The sequence below is a fragment of the Castor canadensis genome, chromosome 2 (genome assembly GCF_047511655.1).
Source record: "Castor canadensis chromosome 2, mCasCan1.hap1v2, whole genome shotgun sequence".
NCBI classification, from domain to species: domain Eukaryota; kingdom Metazoa; phylum Chordata; class Mammalia; order Rodentia; family Castoridae; genus Castor; species Castor canadensis.
Genome location: NC_133387.1, coordinates 175477548 through 175494590, shown reverse-complemented (window position 1 = coordinate 175494590; position 17043 = coordinate 175477548). Strand labels below are relative to the sequence as shown.

Genomic DNA, 17043 nt, shown 5'->3' with positions numbered 1-17043 from the left:
GTTTGGCTTTTCATATATGTTTAAGAATGAATTTCTTATAAGATACCCTGCTTGTAATTTAATACATGGAGTGTAGATAGACATCATTTTAGAGATGATAAACATCTTAGCAATGTGTAAACACAGGTTTTTTTTTAGTCTATAGGCTTATGTTTCTTTCATTAGCATTGTTAGTTTGTAGTGTATATATCTTGTGCATGTATTATTAGATTCAAACCTAAAGTTTCCCAGGGTTTGGTGCTGTGTAAATGGTGCTGTTTTTGTTAAATTTCAATTTTCAAGTATTCATTGTTAATAAGAAGAATAACACTGACCTTACTATGCTTTGAATGTCCACTCCCCAAATCACGTTCAGATTCAATTGCCATTGTAACAGCATTAACAACTACGTGATGACTATCTTTGTGAGATGTTAATGTACTTAGAGTAGGAATGGCCTCAGATTCATGGCAGTGGGCTCTCCTCTCCCTTCTCCCTGACTGTAGCCACCAGTGAGCAGCAAGTTTCTGTTTCTTTTGTAGGCCAATGTAAAATAAGACTATATTCACACATTCTAAATTAGGCAGTAGAATTGTGAAATATGAACTGTAAAGGTTACATTCTGTACACTTTTGTTGAATGTTTTGAGCTTCTGCTCTTGTTCATGGAAGTAATGCTAGGAATCTCTCTATATAACTACCTTTATCTCAAACTAACAAAAATGCTATGTGTTTCTTATTATCTTTTATGTCTTTTCAACAAAATTGGAGAAGTGAGGCAGGTTGTGGGGGGGAGGGAGGAAAAATGGTCCAAACAATGTATGCACATATGAATAAATGAATAAACAATAAAAAATAGGAATGGCAGATGTGAGCCCTAGCAAATGTGAGGCTCTGAGTTCAAATCACTGTAAGGTAAAAAAAAAAATTAAAGGTACCTTATTTTAAAACAAAGATCAGAAGATGAACTACTCTCTTCTTCTAGTGCTCAGCTTCATTAAGAGTGAAATGTCCCAATGACAGAGATAATAAACTGTACCAGATTTGTGGAAAAAATCTCATATTGATCCTCAACAAGATATTATGGCAACAATATGAGTTTTCAGAGTTATTTTGAATATATGATCACTTGGAATTTATTCCATGTAGCATGAAACTTACTATGTGACATTATAAAAATTTGCCTGCACATCTTTCTCTGACTGTGAATAATTTCTGCTGGTTACATACAGAGTATTGTTACAAAGTGCTAGCCATTAAGCCCAGATCTGGTTACCTATTTATGAAAACAAAATCCAAATTGATAAATTGAGTTAACTAAATCAGCTAAACTACCTCATTTCAAATTTGTTGTCCTTAACATTTACAAAGTGCATTTACAAACCTTTAAAATGAATTTTATTAAAAAAACTGCTAAAAGCATGAGAATAAATTTTAAAGGAATTTTGATTTCCTGAAAATAAAACATATTTTATTTATATTTTTAGATTATTCAAGTGAAAGATTAGGAATATGGATTAATACAGTCTTGGCGAGTTCAAAAATAGTAATGAAGTCCATAAGAAGTGGACACACCTTACAATGCTAACAGAGTACCGAAGATCACAGATGCTATTTTCTTTTATAAACACATTTTTATTCAATAAGGAAAATACTTTTTACCAAAAGGGACAGTATGTAAAGAAATAAATGAAAAGAAACTATCAATTTAGTTCATCTCTTTTATGTAAGCAGATCACATTGAGTAAAAAAAGTAAGCAAGTTAATGCCAGAAGAACTGGACATGTCACACCTTCATCAAGCACTTAGCAAAGCTGTACATGTAAAAAGCCAAAAAGCCAACAAGTCCAAATGCTAATTTCACAGTACCTCAAAACTGAATGGAGAGCAGAAAAAAATGGAAAAATACTATACATTAATGCATTTATCTGGGAAATATTTAAAGGTCACTTGTTATGTCAGTTTAGAACTTTTAGGTTCCTCATCTTTTGGCCTAATTTCTCAAGAGGAAAATTAACCATTCTTCTATTCTCAAAAAGATTTTGCCAGAATTTGTTTCATTCACTAAATACAACTTTCAAATTCTCATTGCTAGCTTAGCTGAAATTTTAGTCTTTAATACCTGAAGTTCCATAAAGGAATAGCATGTGAAAGTCAAGAAAGGAAAAGGTGATTTACTTGTTTCAAGATCCTCCTGTCTTTAACCTTTTGTTAGATGCAAATAACATAAGCCTGTATCATATTCAGAAAAAAAATTTATAATTTCTACAAATACCTCATGCCTTCCACAAAAGAGATGAGTAAGTATAAGGTTACATTTTCCCATTATTTTTACTTTTGAAATTCCTTCTTCCTAACTTAAGTTTCAATACCTGGGCTTCATAGCAATACCATGCACAAAAAAAGTCAGTTTGAACATGAGTTAATAATTTCCCCACTGGCCTGATCCAATAAGCTCCTTCTTTTCCAGAAAAGGAAACATAAGATGGTTTTCCTGAACCAAAAAGGAATGCAACAATAACCCTTAAAGAAGCAAAGCATGGTCAAATTCTAAAGCAAAAATGTCAACTTATATTTCCTATTTTTGAAAAACAAAATAATAAAATAGACAGAAAGTCTACTTTCTGAAAGTCAGAATTTCGTTATTACAATAAATTTACATTAATAATCTTTTAGTTGCTGGTTTATCATTAGAAGTGAAATACCACATTTGACCAAAAAAAATTCATTGCATAGAACTTACAGCTGCAAACTGGGTTGTACCAAATAGTGTACATACAACAATCTGCATTGTAAAATGCTAGCATTTTAAAATGATATATTCATGCACGGTACAGTAAAGAATGGAAAACAAGACTGTCTGATTTATGCTGCATTGCAAGTGGAAACTATGAAGTGTTATGAATAATGGCATATTATTAGCCTAATATTATATTATTTTATAATTGCACACACATTCATTATTTTCTATGATAAAATCCATAATGAAAATAAAAAAAGAAATATGTAACATTTTAATGTTATTCTTAAATAAGTAAAAGTATAAAAATGAGAAATTGTGTAAATTGTGAGGAATAGTGAGAACCTAATAAAATTAGAAACAAGAAAGTTTCCAACATTACCACCTAACAATAAGAAAGAAATAAGATAACAAACCTGCCACAAAATTTATTAATTAAACAGAGAATCTCTGTGCCTGTAGTTATAGCACAGAGTTTCTGATCAAAATGTTCTCCTGCTTAAGGTTTTTCTCAGGGCAACTTTAACATCTTTGTTCCTCAAGCTGTAGATTAAAGGATTCATCATGGGAACTACAGTAGTATAAAAGACAGAAGATATTTTTCCTTTATCAGAGGAGGAGGAGTAGGGTTTGAGATACATAAAGGCATCTGACCCAAAAAATAGAGATACAGCAATTATGTGGGAACTGCAGATGCTGAACGCTTTGAACCTGCCTTCAGTGGACTTCATTTGGAAGATGCTAGAAAGGATAAAACCATAAGAGGTAAAGATGATAAAACTGGGCACAATGATGTTTTTATCCCCTACAATGAGAATACTAAGTTCATTGATATAGGTGCTGGTGCAGGAAAGCTGGAACAAAGGGAGGAAATCACAGAAGTAGTGGTTGATGGCATTTCCATCACAGAAGATCAGTCTCAGAATGAATCCTGTGTGGACCATGGCATCAGAAAATGCCATCAAGTAGGAACCAACTATGAGGTAGGAACACACTTTTGGGGACATGATGACATTATACAAAAAGAGGATTGCAGTAGCCACATAGCGATCATAGGCCATTGATGTCAGCACACAGCATTCAGAAATGACAAAAAAACAAAAAAAGTATAACTGGGTCATACATCCCATGTAAGAGATAACATTCTTACCTAATATAAATTTCATCAGCATTTTGTGTGTTATTACAGAAGAATGACAGAGGTCTATTAATGACAAATTAAAGAGGAAAAAGTACATGGGGGTGTGAAAATGTGAATTCAGCACAATTAAAATTCTCAAACCAAAATTCCCCAAAGCAGTGACCAGATACAATACTAAAAATAGGAAGAACAGGGGTATTTGGAGTTCAGGCTGATCTATTAAGCTCCCCAGAATGAATTCAGTCACCAAAGTGTTGTTTTCATGGCTGATTTTTATGTAGGAGAATCTGTAGGAACATGAAATAGCATGACATTAGAGGATAACTCAAAATTTTTAACAATATCTTTTCCCACAAGTTTGAAATGATGCTGGGAATGGCTGAAGTTGATCAGCCTGACTATAACTATAACTAGCATCTTTCTTTCATTCTACCATGATATTCAGTGACATTACATTCTTCATATTAGAGTCTTACAAAAAATAAATAACTAAAATGAACAGAGAAGTGACAAGAGGCTTGACCAGAATAGGACTGCCCTTCTCTCCTCTCCTCATCTCTTCATTTGCTTCAGTCCCCTCTTACTGGTAAAATTAGAAGCATAAGCCTTAGCAACCTGGTGCTGGTCTCCAAAGCAGATCAGACTCTGGTAGTGTTGGATTCATGAACACTGTTTCCAATTTAGAACAATAGAATCAGAATCTAGGAATGGTAAACTTATGGTCCCATGTCACAGAAACTCATAACTGTGGAAGAGTGTGAGTTCTGTACAGTTTACTGAATCTTTACACATTTTTGGCTCCCTTTTCAAAGAGATTTTTTCCACCATTTCACTTGATTCTTCTGATTTTACAAAATTGAACAAAAATGGTATGCCTTAGAACCCAGGAAATCATCTTAAAACATGAGGACACTATGCTAAACATAATTAGGAAGGAAATGAATGAGAAATACTGCATACATTACCTCACATATATGTGCAATTTAAAGCATATATATTTACATAAGCAAAGTAGAGTGTTGGTAGCCATAGTTAGTGGGAGAAAGAAACTTATAATTTTGGCCAAAAGGTAAAAAAAGATTCAATTATGCAATACGATTAAGTTCTGGAAATATCATGTATATGTAAGCATAGGTAATAATACTGTATTGTATATCTGTAATTTGCTAAGAGGGTACTTTTTAAAATTTTCTTTTTACTATATTTAAGTAAGTATACAAAAAACACAGGAAAAGGTGACTACATAGGTAATTGATATGCTGATTAGCTCCATGGTTGTGGCATAATTTCAGGATGAGTATGTTTATCAAAACATAAAGTTGTGTACCTTCTATCCACCAGTTTCCATGGTAATGGTATTTCAATAGAGGTGTTAAGTAAAAGTTAAGACATTAATATAGATTTCAAAACTTACCCTACTTGGACAGAAAAGTCTGGGGCTTCTTTATCATTGTTATTAACCCATTATAGGGCAATATCAAACTCTAAGGCTTTGGTTCCTTTGTTCCTAACAGAAGAAGCATCAAAAATTTAATTTCTTATATACCCTAGAAATTTTCCTAAGCTATGGCCATCATTTGTAATGACAAACAGCCCTTGTTATTTCACTTTTTCCAGTTGAGGAGACCAAATGATTTTACATGAATTTAATGACATAGTACTCTCTGTTGAAAGCCAGGGAGAAACTTGTTCAGTTTTTAGCCTAGGAGTAGATTTCATGAATAAAGAGGAAATGGGGTGACCGTGTTTACATACTAGCCCATGGTGTGTCTTAAGTTCCTTGGAGACTCAATAGTTTGGTCAGGTTTTCCATTCTCTTTAGGGATTTTACATCCTCCATGCATGAGCCAATTTTAAACTCCCATCTCCCCATCACTTTGATCTCTTAAGGGAATTTTGTTGTTTTGGTTCTTTCTCTCTTTGTTCCCATAATTTTAGTGATAATATTTCCAGGCTTTCTTATTTCCTTATTTTAAATTTTTAAAGAAGTAATTGAACATTACACAATACATATATGTACCAAAACATCACACAGAACTCCATAAATTTGTGTAATTTTTGTATTTCTATGCATCTATAAAAAATAAATGTAATTTTTCAAAAACAAAACTGGATTTGAGCCACCCACCTGTGTCTCCATGAATATGAAATAAAACTTCAAATATTTGGCTACAAAGGAAGGCTCGTGGTTTAGAATGAAAAGGGAGGGTACCAGTAAAGAGTACTCAGAGACCATTGGTAATCCAGTAATATTGGACTGTAGATCTATAAAAGAGACAAAAGACTGTAATGCAAGTTGTTAAGCAAAGTGATAGAGAAGGAAATAATACTCCTAATGCAGGTCCTAACAAAAGAAGAGAAAAGCCCTCTTTCTGGGAGACTTTACAGCATAAGAACTGGCACTCTACATAAATAAAGTGTAAGACAGGATGTTTGCATCCTGCCAAGCAAGCAGACACCACAGTTTGGACTCCATGTGCAGCCTAACTCACTCACCTGAGTGTGGAGGGGAGTCTACTCAGGAGATATCTGAAAAACAAGCCTCTCAAATGGAAAGAGCAGGAACCCTGCATTTTATAAAACATCTCCAAATCCCAAAGACTTCTCCAACTCCACTAATTAACCAAAAGACCATATTAAAGTTCAATGCAGACCCAGAAATTTGGTGAGTAGTTAGGCTCAGATCCACAAATAAAAATCCATAGGTGGAGAGTGCAGCCACATGCCAGAATTGCTCCCTGAGTGGACCACCTGTCCAGTGCACTTTAATGAAGAGTGAAGGCTTCCAGGGGAGCACTCAGACTCACCCAGGTCTTGGAACCCCCACCCCAATACCTTCACCTGAATGTACAAGAGTGGAGTGAGCAACACATTTCCCCTGAGCCACCCTCCCTTACCCTGCCCAGATGGACCAGTTGTTATGCTCCCACAGATGCCTATCTCCACCCCCTAGAGCTGCTGCCACAGTGCCCAAAGCTGACCTGCATCCCAGAGTTGCTGCCCCACACATGAACATTACCAGACCACAATGGCCAGGCTGCACCTTGAGGGGAATCAAAAGTAGGTCCACGCCTAGTGGGAACCAGTAGCAAACACAGCAGAAACATAGACCAACCTCTGAGGGTCATAGATTGGAGTAAGACACCTGATGCCCTAACAGGATCCAATCTGTATCTAGCATGAAAACATACACAGTGGTTATTGGTTATTCTTTCTTTTTTCCCCTCTCCCCAGCGTCTCATTCTATGCAACTGTTATACTGTTCTCTCTTACACTATTACTTGTTATACATTGATCCCATTTACTTATCCTCCCTTTTTCTATCTTGCTATATATTCTTTTCTGCTTCCACCCCTTCTGTATATTATACAACATATATACAATACATGTATATATATGTATGTATATTTAATAATTTGTAAACCCCTAGTTTTCCCTATAAAAATCCTAGTCCATTTCTTCAACAACCCTACTGAGTATGTAGCTGATATTTCCAATTATTTTTACTACATGTATATATCTGGCTTATTTTTAATTTAATGACTTTGTTGCTACTATATACTGAGTGGTAATGAAAGATACATCCACCCCAACCTAGAATAAGACATCAATAGCTCTGGAAATAAAAGCAAGACTTGAAGTGAGAGTGCATCAAATTAAAAAGCAGTTTCACATCCAAGGAAACCTAGAGAATGGGAGAAAATCTTTGCCAGGGATTAATAACAAGAATATACAAAGAGTTCACAAAAGTGAACCCAAAAGAACTAATAATCCAATTAGAAACTAGCAAATTTGTTGAGCTCAAAAAAACAAACTCCAGAATAACTAAAAAGCCAATTAATTAATTGACAAATGAATTCTAAAGAGTTATTGAAGAAAAATTAGACATGTCCAATAAATCCATGAAGAAATATTCATCATTCTTAGCCATAAAGTAAGTGGAAATCAACATGACATTGAGATTCTATCTCAGAATGGCTATCATCAAGAAAACAAACAATAAGAAATGCTGGTAAGTGTTCATGGAGAAAAGGATCCCTTATACATTGTTGATGGGAATGCACATAAACAGGCCACTATGGAAATCAGTATGGAGGTTCTTCAATAAATTCAAATAGAAATGCCATATGATCCTGTTATACCTCTCTTGCACATTTTTCAAAGGACCTAAGTCAGAATACAGTAGAAATATGCACACCAACTTTTATTGCAGCACTAGTCACTCTTACCAAGTCATGCAATCAGCCTAGGTGTCCACCAACTGGTGAATGGATAAAGAAAAAAATATATATATTTCCCATACACATACAATGGAGTATTATTCAACCATAAAAAAGAATGAGATTATGCCATTTGCAAAAAAGGATGAAACTGGAGATCATCACGTTAGATGAAATAAACCAGAGTCAAAAAGACAAATATTGCATGTTCTCTCATAAGAGTAATCTATACCTACTTAAACAATATAACAGGCATGTAAAAGTGGCAGCATTTAAGATGGTGGGTGTAGTGGTGAGAAGGAATGGATAGGGTGCTAGGGAATGAATGTGATTTAAATACCCTTTATCTATACAAAAATTATACAATGAAACCCACTAAAATCTGTAAAAATAGGGGTCAGTGTATAAGAAAGAGCAATAGAGGGGGTGAATTTCATCAAAGTACAATATATGCCTGAATTTAGAAGCTTGCAGGAAATATGTATATTTTTGTTGACACATGTAAATTATATTAATGAAGTTTTATGTGACATGTCCATATATGGATACCAGGTACACTAATCAAATCATATGACTCCTTCTACCCTTTCACACAACCATGGAAAGTAAATTAATATGCTCACTATGGAAACAGCATGGGGTGTCCTAAAGAAATTAAAAACAGTTGTATTGTGTAACCCAGCTATCTCGCTTATGGGCATATATCCAAAGAGAAAAAAAAACTTAAATGGCAGTATAAGAAAGAAGCATACTGTTGTTCTTTAAAGAACATTTTCCTTCTTCAATGATTAAATTTAGAATCTTCTAATATATAAAATAGTATTGAATGCACAAGGCTGCCAGAGTATTTGTGGTCTTTTCTCATAGTACAACGATGAGTTCATCTTTATAGATAAAATCTTTATAGATTGCTCTGTGAAGCTCAGGTGCCATCCTATTGTCTATAAACTAAAGAACTATAAAAACATTTCACATCAAAAATGTTATTCATTATTGGAAAACATCAATCACTTCAATTCAAGTTACATTAATGAATCTTACCAAAAATTTTCCTGTGCCATTAGGACCTTAATTTGCAAGGATGGTGGACTTATTACACATTAATTATTATTGATAAAATAGTTTTAGTTGATGTTCAGAAGTAAAAACGACCATCAGTGATTTCTGCCTTCCCATGACCTTGAGCAGGCATCAGAATCACCTGAAATCACAGAAACCTGGGGTCCACCTCACAGCCTGTAGCTCATCAGGGACTGAGACAAACACCCAAATTTGTATTTCTAACTGATTCCCAGGTAGTGCTTATGTTGCTGATTTGGGGACTGCGTTGTGGGAAGCCCTAGCTTTGATTCATCAAGAAGGGCACCACAAGCAGTGGGAACTGGCAGCCTTATCAGTATTGTCCCTTGTTCTGCAGCCAGTGGTGGATAGGGTCCTGTGGTTGACTAGTAAATATGTTTGCCCCAAAACTTTTAGTTATGACTGCAAAATTTGGGGACTATTCCCACCACCTTGGATGATTTTGTTATAAAAATACCACCACAGCACACTACAAAGTCTGTAACCAAAAGTGTGGACATTAACAAATGTTGCTGAGGAGGTAGAGAAACTGGAACCCTCATGTATTTCTGGTGGGAATTTAAAATGGCACAGACTATTGGAAAATACCCTGGCAGTTCCTCGAAAAGTTCAAAAGAGTTACAATACAATCGAGCAACACTTACCTCTAAATATATTCCCAAGGCAATTGAAAAAATATGCCTGCAAAAATACATGTTCATATTGTACACAAATGTTTATGATCACATCATTTGCAATAGCTAAAATTTTCCTGTGCCATTAGGACCTTAATTTGCAAGGATGGTGGACTTAGTACACATTAATTATTATTGATAAAATAGCTTTAGTTGATGTTCAGAAGTAAAAACGACCATCAGTGATGATCTGCCAACTAATGAATGAAAAGTATGCTTTAGCCATACATTGGGGTATTCTTCAATCTTACAAAGGAAAGAAGCACTGATATATTTTACAACATGGATGAGCCTTGAAAACATACTAAAGGAAAGCAGCCAGAAAAGATCATATATTATATGATTCCATTTCTATGATATTTCCAGAATGGGAAAATCCATAGATATAGAAAGGTGGGTGTTGGCCTGAAGCTGTAGATGATTGGAGTTGATAAATAGGAATTAATGAGTAGAGAGGGTTTTTGGGGAGAGGGACAGTAATATTTTTCTGAAGTTATATAATGGTATAGGTCACACAATTCTATAATATACCAATTATACTGAATGATATAAAAAGGGCAAATTTTATCATATGAGAATGTTATCTCTGTAAAGCTCATTTAAAAAATAAAACCACATAAGACATGATATTGACAGTATAAAGGCAAAACTTTGATCATCTCAATTGATACAAAAAAAAGCATGTAACAAAATTCAACATCCTTTTATGGAAAAACACATAATAAAATAAGAATATAAGAGAGCTATATCAACATAACAAAAGGCACATATAAAGCACAGCAAATGACATAGTCTATGCTGAAAAACTGAAAAATTTCACGTTATCATCAAGAACAAGGCCAAGAGCAGTGGTTCACACCTATAATCCTAATTTGGGAGGCAGGGATTGGGAGGATTGTAGTTTGAGGGCAGTATGGGCAAAAAGTTTGGGAGACTCCATCTGAACCAGCTCAGCTTGGCATGATGGTGTGCATTTGTCATGCTAACTCATGGTCTAGGCCAGTGCAGGCAAAAATAAGAGACACTGTTTAAAAAATAACTAAAGTAAAAAAGGTCTGAGGGTGTGCCTTATGTGGTAGAGCAGCTGCCTAGCAAGTGTAAGGCCCGAAATTCAAAACCCCAGTTATCCCAAAAAAGCTCAAGAACAAAGCAAGGATGCCCACTTTTGCCACTTCTAGTTGACAGAGCAGTGGAAGAACTAGCAATTACAATTAGGTTAGTAAAGGAAATAAAAGATATTTAAATTGGGAAGGAAAATGAAAATTATCTGTTAGCATATGACATGATGTTACATGTAGAGCCAAAAGACTCCACAAAAATGCTTTAGAGCAAAGGAATGTATCCAGCAAATTATCAAGGTACAAAATAAATGGAAAAAATCAGTTGCATTTATATACAGAAACAATGAACAATTACCTTCAAAACCATGCTATCAGGGATTAATTTAACCAAGAAAGTGAAGACATGTATTATGAAAAACCACAAAATCCTGCTGGAAGAAATCAAACAAAAAAGAAAAAGGAAGTGCACTCAATTCATATATTAGAAGAATAAACATAGCCAGGATATTAATGCTACATAAAGCAGTCTACAGATTCAATACAGTCCTACTCAAAATTTCCATGATGGTCTCTAAAAAAAAAATAGAAAACTCATTTTAAAATTTTACGGAATTTCGAGTAACTCTAAAAGTCAAGATAATCTTGAAAATGAACAAAGCTGTAGAGCTCACACTTCCTGACACTAAAATGTACTACAAACCTGAAATAATCAAAAGAATGTTGTATTGGCATAAACAGTGTCATACACACCAATGGAATTGAAGCAAGACCCAATCATATGCACTCGAATGAATTTTGACAAGAATGTGAACATGACTTAATGAGGAAAGAAAAATCTCTTCAACAAATAGTGATAATAAATTGGATATGTATATGTAACAGAATATTGTGGACTCTTATAAGACACTGTACAAAAATTAATTAAAAACAGATCAAGCACCTAAGTGTAATGTCTAAAATTGTAACACTCATTTTAATACTGTAAAATTAAACAAACAGCAGTGATATTGGATATGGTACCTAAAATCCAAGCAACAAAAGAGAAATAGACAGTTGAGGTTGGAACTGTATTCAGTGGTAGAGTACTTACATAGTGTGGTTGAATAGCAAAGGGGGACAACAAGGGAGGGAGAAAGGAAGAAGGGGGGAGGGGAGAGAGAGAGAGGAGGGAGAGGAGAGAGAGGAAATGAAGGAGAGACAGAAGGAAAGAGAGCTGATCTCATGCTTGACTTGTGAATATAGTTCAGTGGTAGAGCACTTGCCTTACATGCACGAAATCCTAAGTTTGATCTCCTGAATGGCAAAAAAATTGATAGAATATTCTTACATTTCATATGGGTCTTTGCAAAAAGAAAAATAGACAAATGAGACTTTATGCAAATGTTTAAAAACTGCACAACAAAAGATATCAACAAAATAAAATTTAAAAAAACAGTGAAAGGGAGAGGAAATCTGTACAAATCATGTATCAAATAAGAGATTAATATTTATAACATATGTCATAAAAGACACAAAAAAGAAAACCTCCATTTTAAGAAAGCAAGAAACCAGTTGAAAAATGGGCTGAGTGTTGCAATAGACATTTCCCCACATGCAAATGGCCAATAAGCACATGAAAAAGATTATCAAGATGGCTAATTCAAATGGCCAAAAAAACACATGAAAAAATGCTCACTATCTCTGGCCATAAAGGAAATGCAAATCAAAACCACACCAAGATTCCACCAGACCCCTGTTAGAATAGCCATCATCCAAAACACCACCAACAACAAGTGTTGGCAAGGATGTGGAAAAAAAGAACCATAATCCACTGCTGGTGGGAATGCAAGCTGGTGTAACCACTTGAAAAAAATTTGGAGGCTTCTTAAAAATCTAAACATAGACCTGCCATATGATTCAGCAATCCCACTCTTGGGGATACACCCAAAGGAATGCAACACAGGTTGCTCCGAGGCACCTGCACACCCATGTTTATTGCAGCACTATTCACAATAGCCAAGTTATGGAAACAGCCAAGATGCCCCACTACTGATGAATGGATCAAGAAAAGGTGGTACTTGTACACAATGGAATTTTACTCAGCCATGAAGAAAAATGAAATCTTACCATTTGCAGGTAAATGGATGGAACTGGAGAACATCATTCTGAACGAGGTCAGCCAGGCTCAGAAGACCAAAAATCGTATGTTCTCCCTCATATGCGGACTTCAGATCTAGGGAAAATGCAGCAATGTGGTTGGACTTGGATCACAAGAAAAGGGGAGAGCACATCCGGGAGATATAGGAATAGGTAGAAAACCCAAAACATGAAAGCATTTGATGTCCCCACTCCAGAGGAACTAATACAGAAACCTTAAAAGGACGGGTTGTCATGAGCAGGGGATCAGGAACCAATGTAAAGATCAGTTAGAGTTGAATCAACATGGGTCATAACACATGGGTACATGAAAGCAATAATAGGAATCTTTCTGTATAGCTATCCTTAACTCAACTAGCATAAACACTTTGTCTTCCTTATTATGCTTATGTCTTCTCTTCCACAAAATCAGTGACAAGGGCAGAGTGGGACCTGCCTGAAACTGAGGGGGGGAAGGGGAGAAGAGTGAGGGAGGGGGGCAGGGTGGAGAAATGACCCAAACAATGTATGCACATGTGAATGAATGAACAACAACAACAACAAAAAGATAGTTAATCACTAGGGAAATGCAAACAGAAAATATAATTTGTGTCACTTCAAACTCACTGGAATAGGTACCATTTATTGTATGTGGAAAATAACATGTTGACAGGCATGCTTAGAAATTGGGACAATTATACACTATTACAGGGAATGTAAAATGGTACACACATTGTAGAATATAGAATTCTCACAGGTTTCAGCAATTCCACATCTAGAAATATGTTCAATAATGAAAGAAGGGATTCCAAAGGACATTTACATACATAATAAAACAGCAGTATTCACAATAACTAAAACATGGAAGAAACCCAAGTGTCCTAAAAAGTGAAAAGATAATTAAATGTGACATTATAATGAAATAATATGCAGCCTTTAAATGAGAGGAAATTTTGATAAGTTATGACATGGATGAACTTCAAAAACATTATGCTAAGTACAAAATTCTCATCACAGGAAGACAAATAATGTAAAGTATAACTTTATACTGACTAGTATAAATATGAGTTATTTATACTAGTTAATCATGGAGGCAGAAATTGCAATGGTGGTCCTTGGGCTGGGAGGAGGGAAGAATGGTGAGTTATTGTTTCATGGGTGGTAGAGAGTCCCCAACTTTACAAACTGGAAATAATCCTGCATTTGGAACAGAATTATGAACATATTGAATACCTCCCAACTTCTATATTTAAAAATGCTAAAGATGACAAATTTTATAAAACATATATTTAACCAGAATGTAACAACTGGGAAAAAAAGAAACAAAACTAAAACCTTCAACCAATAAAGTATGAAACAGCTCTTTAGGAAAGATTTATCAAGATTATTGAAAGGATTGAGAGAATGTAAATATATTATACGGAATGAGAACTATACCCCCTTTACCATTTGCCTAAGCACAATGATATGTAACAAAATATAAATCTCTACCATGGCATGATGGTACATGAATTTCATCTCCCCACACAACTTGGTGGAAATTCTGCATCTGGTGGGGTAGAGGGAATACTCCATACACTGTGTAGTCTGGACTGCTCTGTAAGTTTTATCTGCTGATCTTCTCCTTAGATGAGACATTATGTACCCATATATGAGGACCTTATTCTCAGTGTTTGTTTTAGGGATTCACATACCAGGCACTTGAAGTTGAGAACTAACCAAAGTTTCAACATTGTGAAAAGTACCATAAACATAAACACAAAGGCAAATTACATAGACTTTCACCAATTATAACTTTAACTTAGCCATGAAAATTTCAATAGCATTATGTATTTCTCTTTGATTTCCTTGTCTTGAAAGAAAACCAAATAGACACATCTTAAAGTTAATTACTAAAAGCTATCAAGTAATTTGTCTATTAAAGCTTTGCCAGTCATAACTTTTGTAACATATCTTTATGTCTTTTTAAAGTTATTTTTCCCCAAAATAATCTTAAAGAACAGATTCAAATTATAAATAAAGTTTATCAAAGTTTTAAATCAAAAATGTTTTATCAAACACTTGTGGCACTGAGGGACATTGTAGTGTTCTGCAGAACAAATACAAATTCAGATGGTGACGTTGGAACAGAATTATAAGTATGTTTAATACTACTCAACTTTACATGCAAAATGTAGCTTCTAAATGCTCAATTACCATTCCCTCAAGAGGGACATCTTATTTACAGGATAAGTGTCTCATGGTGTTGTGCCCTAAAGACAGGTTGCTGGGCTCTTTTCTTTCTTTTATTCTTATTCTTTCAATTACTAACACCTGAAAACATTCTAAATCTTTTATTTTGATTTCATTCAAAAAGTTATTTCTGTACTTGAGGCTGTCATCTCATAATTATTAAGATAAGAAACCTTGATTTTCACAACCAAAAGAGCCTTTAAACTGATTTCTGGAACAGAGAAAGTACCAGCCACCCTGAGCTAAATCTACATGTCACCTAAAAATGAAGTATAGAGAACAGTCAAACAGAAAATTTTTCTCATATTTCATATTTAGTGAAATAGAACTAGTAACATACGATAAAGTAAATCAGAAAGAGTAATAGACTTGAAACAAATTGGCTATTTAGTCAAGATTTTTCTATTCAAAGGCTGTGAGACTTTGGAAATTGTAAATTGGTAATGTCTCTGAGCATGCAATGGATATACTTAGGTGATCTCCTATGAGCTACTTTCATAATTTCTTATACAAAGGTAAAAATGAAATTTATGCAAAAGAAACTGAATGCATAGAGTTTACGAGTTCACAATATGTTGTGCTTGATAATGTATGTGGAACCTTGTAATTGTGTGAAATACTGGTGTTAAAAGGAGACATATTCCTGCTTAGTGGTGGATAGAAAGTCAAGAATAGAGTCAGATTGTCTCAGCCACATTTCTGAAAGAAAGTACCAAGTAGAAGAATACACTTACATCAAGAGGAATAACCATACATCTTCTTCAGTGGCACAATATCATCTCACCATTCACTTGATCTTTCCCAAGAGAAAAAGTTCATAATGACAGTGGAAATAAAGCAGATAAAATTTGCCTTAATTTTATTATTCAGAAGGAAATATGATGGCAATCAAACCACAGACAAATTATGGGGAAGAAGAAAATCTATTAATAAATTTTGGGTGCAAGTTGAGTTGATACCCCCGCAACCCATCTTCATGATAAGATACAATAGAAAAAAAGAATTCATTTTCAACAACTGTAATAAAATGAAGAGCCTCTCTGTCTTGTAACTACATGCACAGAGAGACCTTGTTTCTTATCAAAACTGTTCTGTTCAGGGTTTTCCTCAGGGCAACTTCAGAATCTTAGTTCCTCAAGCTATAGATTAAGGGATTCATTATAGCAACCACATTGGTATAAAAGACAGATGATACTTTTCCCTTATCCATAGACCCAACAGAAGATGGTTTGAGATACATGAATGCACCTCACCCAAAATATAGGGAAGCAGCAATTATATGGGAACTGCAGGTGCTAAAGTCTTTGCACCTACTCTTGGTGGAGTTGATGTGGACAAGATGAAAGCATAAGAGATAAAAATTGCAAGAACAGACACAGTGATATTGATGACAGCAACAATCAAAACCACCAACTTGTTTACATATGTGCTGGTGCATAAGAGCTGAAGCAAAGGGAGAATATCACAAAAATTGTGGTTGATGGTGTTTCCATCACAGAAGGCCAGTCTCGGCATCCATCCTGTTTGGCCCATGACACAAGAAAACGCCCTCAAGTATGAACTAAGCTTAAGATTGGAACACACTTTAGGGGACATAGCAATGCTATACAGAAGTGGATTGCAGATTGCAATATAGTTCTCATGGGCCATTGACAGCAACACATAGCACTCAGAATGAACAAAAAGCAGTAAAAGTATAGTTGCATCATGCACTCCATATAAGAGATAATGCTCTTCCTTAATACAAAGTTCATCAGCATTTTGGGTGTAAACACAGAGGAATAACAGAAATCTATGAAGGA

At 34.8% G+C, this 17043-nt stretch overlaps 1 protein-coding gene across 1 annotated transcript; it reads right to left on the bottom strand.

Moving 5' to 3' along the window:
• Window positions 1-3200: 3200 nt before the first annotated feature.
• Window positions 3201-6875, bottom strand: LOC109677261 (olfactory receptor 8B3-like). The gene is made up of 2 exons (XM_020153341.2): window positions 6757-6875; window positions 3201-4146 (listed from the first exon to the last, which is right to left on the bottom strand). Exons 1-2 carry the CDS (start codon window positions 6873-6875, stop codon window positions 3201-3203), a joined length of 1065 nt encoding a protein of 354 aa, XP_020008930.2.
• Between the last annotated feature and the right edge of the window lie 10168 nt (window positions 6876-17043).